The 10298-nt window shown below is 39.9% G+C and overlaps 1 protein-coding gene across 1 annotated transcript in view; it reads right to left on the reverse strand.

The window, feature by feature from the left end:
- Positions 1-10298, reverse strand: part of Tnks (tankyrase) — a 153438-nt gene that overhangs the window by 97967 nt on the left and 45173 nt on the right. The window contains exon 3 of the mRNA XM_050146701.1: positions 6902-6997. Within this exon, the coding sequence (XP_050002658.1) occupies positions 6902-6997 (96 nt within the window). The remainder of the gene's footprint in view (positions 1-6901; positions 6998-10298) is intronic.

Below are 10298 nucleotides of genomic sequence, written 5' to 3' on the forward strand. Positions count from 1 at the left end.
CTAGTATCACCTATACCACACAAACAAATTTGAGAGCTGGGGATATAGTAAATCACTTGCCTAATATATATGAGGCCCTGGATTCTAGAGTCCAATACCACAATGCCCCACACAAAGCAAAAATTACTATAATAAAACTTAAAAGAAACATTTAAAATACCAATTTGGTTGAAGTGCTAATCTAATATTCCACAGAACTGCTAGTTCAATAGCAAAAATCACAGCTGCACTCAAAGTACACACTAACTCAGAGGACACACTAACAAATTATCGGGCTTCACAAATACCATAATTGGTGAACGGAGCTCTTGCCAGGCTTTACTTTATGCTTTTAGGCTGAGGGTAGAGAACATGGTGGCCAATGTTCTCTTTTGGTCTTCATAGGCACCAAACACACATGTGGTACAAAGACATACATGCAAGCAAAGCATACATACAAAATAAGGATTTTTTTAAAGTTTAAGATTATATCAATTAATGATTAATGACTACCTTATCTGTCATTACTGTTTGTTCAGTTACCAATAGTCAGATCCTGGACATATGGACATATATTTTTAATCTAATCACTTAATTATACATTTTAAGGCCAGAGTTCAATCTTTCATCCTATTAGAAGAAGAAAATAAAGGTCACGGAACATGATTTCAGCTCTCAACAAATCCATGAAGAAACATGATTAGCTAATGATTAGCTAATGGAACTGGGGACATGATAATGAGACATCCAAACAGATACCAATGAGCAACAAAGTTCTAGAGCCATGCTTCTTACTTCAGACCCAGAAAGGAGTTCATGTGTCTGAGGGACAGCAAGCAACCAACTGTAGTGAAAATGCAGATCAGAATAAAATATGCAAGAGAGAAGCAAGATCATGACAGGACACAGCTGAAGAATTTGGATTTTACCCAGGAGTGATGGACTATGTTGAAGAAGGTTCTGAACAGGATATTGATTTATGCTTTAAAAAGACTTCTCCATGAACTACAGGCTCAATATCCTTTGCTTTACAGCTAGTATCCTCTTATGAGTGAGTATATACCCATATTCATCTTTCTGGATCTGGGTTACCTCACTCAAGATGTTTTTTTTTCTAGTTCCATCTATTTGCATGTAAATTTCAAGATGACATTGTTTTTTACTGCTGAATACTACTCCAATGTGTAAATGGTAACAAGGTGAACCCTAAGAAAAACATACATAGATCCACCAGGAAAGGGGAAATAGACAAGATTGCCTGAGAAAATTGGGAGCATGGGGGTGGGGGAGAAGGGAGGGTGGAAGGGGAAAAGGAGAGGAGAAAGGGAGAGGGGAGGAGAACGTGAGGGAACAGGAAAGTAGAAATGGAGGAAGGACAGAGATGAGAGCAAGGAAAGATATTTTGATTGAGGAAGCCATTATGGGGCTAGCAAGGAACCTACCACTTGAGAAATTCCCAGGAATCAACAAAGATGACCCCAGCTAAGACCCTAGGCAATAGAGGAGAGGATGCCCGAACTGGCCTTGTCCTGTGGTCAGACTGATGAATATCTTTAATGTCACTATAGAACCTTTATCCAGCAAATGATGGGAACAGAGGCAGAGACCCGCAGTGGAGCACTGGGCTGAGCTCCCAAAGTATAGTTGAAGAGAGGAAGGAGTGAGAATATGAGCAATGAGGTCAAGACCATGATGGGGACACCCACTGAAACAGTTTGTCTGAACTAATGGGAGCTTACAAACTCCAGCTGGATGGGGAAGGAACCAGCATAGGAGCAAACTAGTCCCTCTAATGTGGGTGACAGTTGTATGGCTAAGGCAGACTGTGGCGCTACTGGCAGTGGCACTAGGATTTATCCCTACTGCTTGTACTGGCTTTTTAGGAACCTATTCTCTTTGGATTGATACCATGCTCAGCCTAGATATAGTAGGGCGTTGGACCTTCCCCAAAGCAATGTGCCTTACCCTCTCTAAGGAGTGGATGGGTACGGGAAGATGGAAAGGATGGGAGGAGGAGGAGAGGGAGGGAGAACTTGGTTATGTAAAATGAAAGATAGTTTGTTTTCTTTTTAAAAAAAAAATAAAGTCAAGCAGTGGTGGCACAAGCCTTTAATCCCAGCACTCGGGAGGCAGAGGCAGGTGGATCTCTGTGAGTTCGATGAGTCTGATTTACAGAGCAAGTTCCAGGACAGGCTCTAAAGCTACAGAGAAACCCTGTCTTGAAAAAACCCCAAAAGCTACTCCAGCTAGTGAAAAGAACTGAGATTCAAAAACATACGAAGTGGCGAAGGCGTGATGAAGATTTGGACCCTAAGGCACATGTGGTGGGAAACAACTGGCTCAGCCATCTCAAAGCACAGTGTTATCTAATTACTAAGAGGGTGAATGAAAGTGTCAAGAATGAGAAACTTTTACTTGGGTGAAAACCTAGTGATCAAAGCTAAGCAGGCAGGATCATGAAAGTCCTTACCTGAAAAGCAGTGGAGTAAGATTCCGCACAGATTTTGCTGATTTAGCAAGTCAGTCTCTCCACACACCCTAGACTCCTCAACACTGACTGAGATGATGAGCCCTAGTTGAGTGCTCGGCAGCCCTAGGGGCCCGCCCAGTAACCACAGACCAGGATTGCGTTACAAGGACAATGAATTCAGGTTAGTTTCTTTGTAGTTTTGGTTTTGTTGTTTTGGCTTTGGAGAAAGGGTATTTTCTCTGTAGCACTGAGAAATCTGGTAGCTCAGCTGACCTCAAACTCGAGTGAGTCTCCTGCCTCAGTCTCCCAAGTGCTGGGGTTACATGCATGAGCAAAGTTTATTTTGTTTTCAGGCACCTTTGTGCAAAATACCGTTCTTCCTATTTTTGTTTCCCAAAACCAACTAGGAAGCTACTAGGACCAATAACCAGGCCAATCCTGTTAAAAAAGAAACTCATACACTCCATATTCTACATATCATTCATTGATCCTGCAAAAGATAAACATTCCTTAGGCCATCTATCCTTCCCTAAACTCTCAATCTTCATCAGTTTTCACCTCTGCCTAATTCGGTGTCCCACTGATACCCTCCATCCTTTGTGTTTCATTTTACATGGGAGACAAATATACTCCTTAGTCCTGTTAACAATGCCTTTCAACACACATTAGGCATTTCTATAATTAAACCAGTATAACATACCCAAACCTTCACATCCATCAACGTCAAGAACAGAAGCACCTGTTTCTATGTGCTAAGCCTGAATATGGTAAAGAAGCACAATTTTGGTGAAATTTATGATCTCAAAGTCACAAAGATGGATGAAAGCTAAAAACAGAGTAGTGCTTGCCTATAATGCACAAAGCCCTGGACACAGGTGAAGGTCGTTCAAGACTAAAGGTGGGTGGTGGTGGCACGTGCCTTTAGAGACAGGTGGATCTCCGTGAGTTTGAGGCCAGACCGATCTACAAAGCGAGTTCCAGGACAGGCTCCAAAGCTACGGAGAAAGCCTGCCTCAAAAAAAAAAAAAAAAAAAAAAAAAAAAAAAAAAAAAAAAAAAAAAAAAAAAACCAAAAAACAAAAAAACAAAACAAAAACAAACAAACAAAATAAACTCAAGGCTAAACACCAAGTTCAGTGACAACCGGGGATATATAAGACTTTCTCTTAAAAAAAGAGTAGAAAAGAGAAAAGAAATAAAGGCTAAAAATAATCTATCTAAATGTTAAATATTGAGGGAATTCACTCAAAGAACTTATATATATATATATCCATGGGGAAAAAAAATCACAGAATTAAAAGCTGATGTTAATGACTACTTATAGTCTTCCTGAAATTATCCATGCCACTAAATCAAATATTGTATATTATGAATATCAACCATTGGCAAAATACAAACATGTATATGTATTTATTTTATTTACTACTACTAACATATGTTGCTGTATACTAATAGAAGAAAGGCTGTATACAAAAATACATGAATGTCATCTCTAAGGAAGAATTGTGATCTTTCTTTTTTGTGTTTTTATTTCCCCGTAATTACAAACATTTTTTTTATTTTTTTATTTTTTTCAAGTCTGTAATCTGTAATTCTTTTTTTGTTTGTTTGATTTTTTTTTTTTTTTTTTGGTTTTCCGAGACAGGGTTTCTCTGTGGTTTTGGAGCCTGTCCTGGAACTTGCTCTTGTAGACCAGGCTAGTCTCGAACTCACAGAGATCCGCCTGCCTCTGCCTCCCGAGTGCTGGAATTAAAGGCGTGCACCACCACCGCCCGGCTCCAAACATTTTTATACACAGAAAAAGTCCAAAATACATTACTTTTAAAAATCAATAATCATAACACACCAAATATCTTGTTCAATAAAATTTACATAAGGTTTGACATTTAATATTCTTGTTCTAAAAAAATAACAAAATAAACAAACCCATACTGGTTTCAAGTCCTACAGGTGATCACCTATGAACACGGGTAATTAACAAAAGCCAAAACCCTCAAGGCTTCTATAAAACTACCACTCTCTCAAATGGTTCCTCAAATAGTCGAACCAGTCTCTCCAATTAGCCATTTCTTTCAAATGTCTAACAGCACTATCCAAAATAAAGGTTATCTGGTAGATGCCAACTGCCATACTGGTAGTATATATTTGCTTTGCACAGCAGTCTTTATGCATAAAACAAAATCAAACACAGATTTTTTAATGTTCTATATAAAGAGATTTGCTCTGTTAATTTGCTTTAAGGTATACCTGCATATTATTTGGTTAATGCACTGAGCTCATAACATAAACGATAAGACTATCAGGAAGATACTTAGCATCCAAATAACCAGAGAGAAATCAAGAAGGAAAATCACCCTCAAAGGTTATGTAATGAAGTACGACTCATCTGGAATAAAGATGAGCCTCACTCAGAGTAAGGCTGGCTCCTCCGAGATCTTCCTTTCAAGAGTCTGCCCCCTCCTGGGGGAAGGTGTGTTAGGGACTGAACTTGGGGTTTTACATGTGTGCTAGACAAGACGGGACTGTGCCCTGAGCCTAGCTCCCTTTGGAAAATCAATGCTTAGTCTTTTTAAATTTAGCTTTGGAAATAATATTTCCATCATAATTTCACCAGAAAGAATTCCTTAGTAACAAGCCTGTATTGGCAGAAAAACATTCTGAAACAGCTCAGTGGAGTATTCCTTTGATGTATACTATGTAGCATAAATGTATAAGCAGAACAGTTTATAGTCCCAAGAAAACTACTGTCCTAGACTTTTAGTTTTAAGCCATAGCTTAAAGTTGTCTCAGAAAATATTTATAGGGAACAGTATCAGTAGTGGTCGAGCAATAGTAGCAGTAGTTCTGTAACTGAAAAAACTGTAGACTCCCCATCTAAGTAAAGTGCAGTGCTAGACAGCTTCCAAATCAAGTTTAGATGTGCTGTCTGTCCTCCGGGGCGCTCCAGTCTCTGCAAGCGAGGAGGCCGAAGCTCCACACTAAAACGATGTTCTCTAATCTGCATTTCAAATTAGGAGATGGCTTCTTCTTATGGATAAGGGCTTATACCTAAACTTTGTCTTTGACAAAGAGAAGAAGTAGACCTAAAGGTGATGTGCATCAAATGCACCTAGCAAACGGCCAGCAGGCAGAGAGCTGGAGAAGAGGAAAGGTCAAGGGGAGGACACTCACAAAGAGTCTTGCTCGGCACTTGTCACATACTGTAGCAGCTACACTGAGTGGAACGCTTTCCGAGCTGCATTTCTCCTCTGGTCAGAGACCACTAAAGCTGCTCTATTATTAAGCATGGCTTTTTAATAAGAGGCTGAAGGTTTCAGGAACTGGGCAGGCCTGAGACAAATCAGACAGGCTCGATTCCATCATTTAAAAGCATGTATTTGTATTTAACTTTGTCTACACTGATTTAAACAGCTTTATTCCTCTAGTGTATGTTATCCTAGAGAAGAAACTCACCTAATCTTTAATTAATTGAGAAAAATCAGATTACTCTGCTTCAGCAGTGATTATACTAATTTTACCACAGTGGGAAGTTGTCTTTCCATGAAGAGTAATTAAGCAAAATTCCATATATTTTTTTAAAGCTTTCTGCACGTACATGTCTTCCGTTCATCTCACAATCTCTATTAAAAGTGCACAGCATGGACTGTTAAACTTTAAGCAAGACCACAGATCTCTTCAAACACAGCAAATTAAAAGGTAAAGAGTCACTTACATCCACACAACCTAAAACAATACTGCTAGCACTGCAGTGACAAAGAGGCTCCAGATTACAAAGGTCAGTTAAGTAAAAGAGGGCAAAGGCAGCAAGGCTCAAATGCTGAGAATCAAAACAAAAATAGATCCAATGCAGCACTCAGAGGATGAAGATCAATGAGAGCAGCAGCTCAGGATCTACCTGGTAAACATAATCTTGCAGACCGTGACGAGGGGTGCATTGTACCCCAACATCACCTCTGTGCTGGTACTCAGCACTTGCTTTAATAATACTAATAAGCTCAAATCTGCATTAATGGAAGTAAGAAGATAGTCTATTGCCCCAGCTCAAAAAACTTGGCTGTCTCGGTAAAAAGTGAAAAGCTGCCTAAGAGGAGAGCAGGGAGCACTTCAGTATCATAGGAAGGCAGCAGGTTGTCTTTCTGATGCAAACTACTTCTACAGCAACACAAATGCCCTTGCCTGCTCAACAGTGAAGGGCTTCAACACCAGCCGAGAAGAGGAGGTAGAGGAAAACTGTGATGTAAGCCATAAAACTGACAAAATATGAGGAACGTTATGATTTAATGCTGTGACTCTACGTACTAGAAGCAGTAAGACTGCTACACAAACATACAACAGCACAATTAATAAGCTAGATATTCAATCAATGAGGCATTTAGTATTTCCTTAGCTTTATTTTATTCTGTGCAATGAAAATCTCAGAAAAGCAAAGAGCCTGCTAGCTCTGTTTTCTTACCTGTGAGGACAGCTTTTGCTGAAGGATCTGCCAGGTCCAGAGCTGATTTCCCATCAGTGTTCCGAATGTTTGGATCAGCTCCGTGCTGCAGCAGCACTGTGCAGGGAAAGCAGAAACAGTATCTTACCTCGGGGATACAGAGATTATTTACTGCTAAGTGTCGCCTCGGCATGGTGTAGGCATAAACATACATTGCACAATTTTTTCTCTTTCAAGAAAAGAAAAAGGAAAGAAAAAGTGAAAAAGCACTGCAGCAAAGAATCCTCTCTAGAGTAGAGCGAAGTTGGCAACTTATGGTACAGTATTATCACATGACTTGACATCATAAACATGAAACTAGAAGCTTGCCCTGGACAGTACCGCTCTGCCTCCCGAGGCAGCAGTTTGGGAGCTATGTGCTTGCTCACTGACTCACTGTGAGATGTGCGAGCTGAAGCTGCCCTATCTTTACTACCACTGTGACTGCTTGTTGCTGCCGCTTCACTGCTGAATTTCCTAATGCTTCCTCTCCTCAGAAGAGTTGTAATACTGTGCAGGCTTTTAGTGGTTCACTGCTTTCCTAGGAAACTCACCATAAACACACTGGCTTGCTTCCAGAAGTTTAACTGACACAGTAATGCATGCAACTCCAGCTCTTGCAGCCATACAAAAAACCCTCCAACTATCTCCTATAAATGACCCTCCATTAAAATTTTTAGAAATAGAAATTCAATCACTGTAATGCATGTAATAAAGCTATTTCATGAAAACCAAATGCAGAGAATCCTTCAGATTCAGAAGCTCTTATAAAAGAATGCCAGCTAAATAAAACATGGACATGGCATTTTGGTAAGCTAAAACATTCCTAAGCCACTTCTGCTGTGTAAGAGTAGTGGAGGCTGGAGACTGCTGCCTTGGTATCACCTATCTGATATTTAAACACGTAAACAAAGCATCTCTAGTCAAATACCTGAAATCCAAAGAGGTGAGTAACGTATCTTTCTATCACACAAGGAGAAAATTCCATCTGACCTCGAGATAGACGGGCACGTAAATATAGAGTAAATCATTGCCAGGTTATGTATACACGGTATATGTGAAACACAAATGACTCTCATGGTTAGACTTGGATTCCAGCCTCAAAACATCTCATTTTTTATACATGCAAATATTCCAAAGTCCCAGGGGGTGGGGTGGGGTGGAGTGGGGTGGATCTGAACTCTGAAACACTTTGGTCTCAGACATTTCAGATAAGCAATAATTACATAAGATCTTTAGGGCCTGAAACGGTGGCTCAGTTCTGATACTAAGCACCACGAAAAAAGTAAAAAGGTGAGCACAGCAGCATTCATCTGTATCACAGAGCTGGGAATCTGGGGACAGAAGGATCCCTGGAACTAGCTGGGCACAGTCTAGCCAATAAGTGAGAGACCATCTCAAAACACAGTGGAGAGGCCTCCACACACACAGGTACTCTCATTATGCAAACACACTCCTAACAGGCAACTACATACAGAAAGAAGTAATTGCAAGTTTCAAAGCACACACCATTCTGAGTACCCTGCTTCATCCATCCAAGAGAGGACCAGACCTATGCTCAGTGTAATCACATTGCATGTACTACCTCCCCACAAGTCACTTAGTAGTCATCTAAGCTCATCATCCTAGCACAGCATCACAGGGCTGATGTTCAAGGAACCTTATTTTCCTTAGTAATAGCCTCAACGGTAACAGTAATGACGCCGGTGAGTCAAAGATCTCAAAGGCAGGTTAACATGTTTTAAGTGAGAAGACAAAGTTCTCAACTTAAATGAAGAGAAAAATGTATATTAAGATCTATGGTAAGTCCTTAAGTCATCAGAGAAATGCAAAACAAAACAACTCTGAGATTCCATTTTTCACCTGTAAGAATGGCCAAGATCAAAAACACTGATGACAATTTATGCTGGAGAGGTTGTGGGGAAAAGGGAACAATTCTGCATTGCTGGTGGGAATTCAAAGGGTACAACCCCTTTGAATGCCAGTGTGGCGATTTCTAAGAAAATTAGGAAACAACCTTCCTCAAGACTCAGTAATACCACTTTTGGGTATATATCCAAAGAATGCTCAATCGTGCCACAAGGACATGTGCTCAACTATGTTCATAGCAGCATTGTTTGTCATAGCCAGAACCTAGAAACAACCTAAATGCCCCTCAACCAAAGAATGGATAAGAAAAATGTGGTACATTTACACAATGGAGTACTACACAGCAGAAAAAAAATATCAGCACCTTGAATTTTGCAGGAAAATGGATGGAGCTAGAAAACATTATTTTGAGTGAGGTAACCCAGACACAGAAAGACAATTATCACATGTATTCACTCATAGGTGGTTTTTAAATATAAAGCAAAGAAAACTAGCCTACAAATCACAATCCCAGAGAACTTAGACAACAATGAGGACACTAAGAGAGACTGACATAGATCTAATCTACATGGGAAATAAAAAGTAGAAAAAGACAAGATCTCCTGAGTATATTGGGAGCATGGGGGCCTTGGGGAAGAATTAAGGGGGAGAGGCAGAGAGGGGAGCAGAGAAAAATGTAGAGCTCAATAAAATAAATAAAAAAAAGAATAAAAAAATCTATGGTAAGGACAGATCTAATACTGAGACTGTTGAGGAAGGAGAAGGAAATCCATGCTAGTTACGCTGTTGCACCTTGGTAAGGAAACTCTGGAGCATACTTAGAACGACTTTCACTATAATATAATAATTCTATCTTATTATTAGTCACTACTGAAAATCTGTGATGTGTATGACATGGATTAAACTTCAATATAGATTACTTACACATAGTTTATATGGAAAGTACAGACTGCCCAAGGTTTCAGGCATCCACTATGATTCTTACCATGGGCCCTGTGTCATTGGTGGGGAGGGCACTTCTGTGAATCATTTAATTCTTGAACGCAGCAATAAACACCATCATTGTTCAGATGCTTCTAAGTTGGCTCAAGAATCAGGAATAAAATAGTAACACAGTATCAAGCTGTTGTTACTTCATCATCCTGACGGCTATTATTGGTGGTCAATTGAATACATCTGGAATTAACTAAAAATCTAAGCAGTTGGGCACACCAGATCATTTGGGGTCAGAACACCTACCCTAAATCTGGGCCAACCTTTCTGTGGCAGTCTACATAAAGGGTACAGAAAAAGCTTTTACTCTTTGTCTGCTTGTTCATATATCCTCCTGCTGAGACATTCCTTCACTGGTATTACAGCCTGCTTCTTTGGGATTATGTATAGTGAAGACCAGTTGAGCTATCCATCCGTGTGGACTGAACAATTCTTGGGACTTTCTGTTGAGAGACAGCCATTGTTGGACTAGCTGAACCACAAGTCTGTAAGCCACTCTAGTAAGTCCTCCATATAT

This window comes from Alexandromys fortis, unplaced genomic scaffold (assembly GCF_014885135.2).
Source record: "Alexandromys fortis isolate MF-2015 unplaced genomic scaffold, M_Fortis_MF-2015_v1.1 scaffold_55, whole genome shotgun sequence".
Lineage (NCBI taxonomy): Eukaryota > Metazoa > Chordata > Mammalia > Rodentia > Cricetidae > Alexandromys > Alexandromys fortis.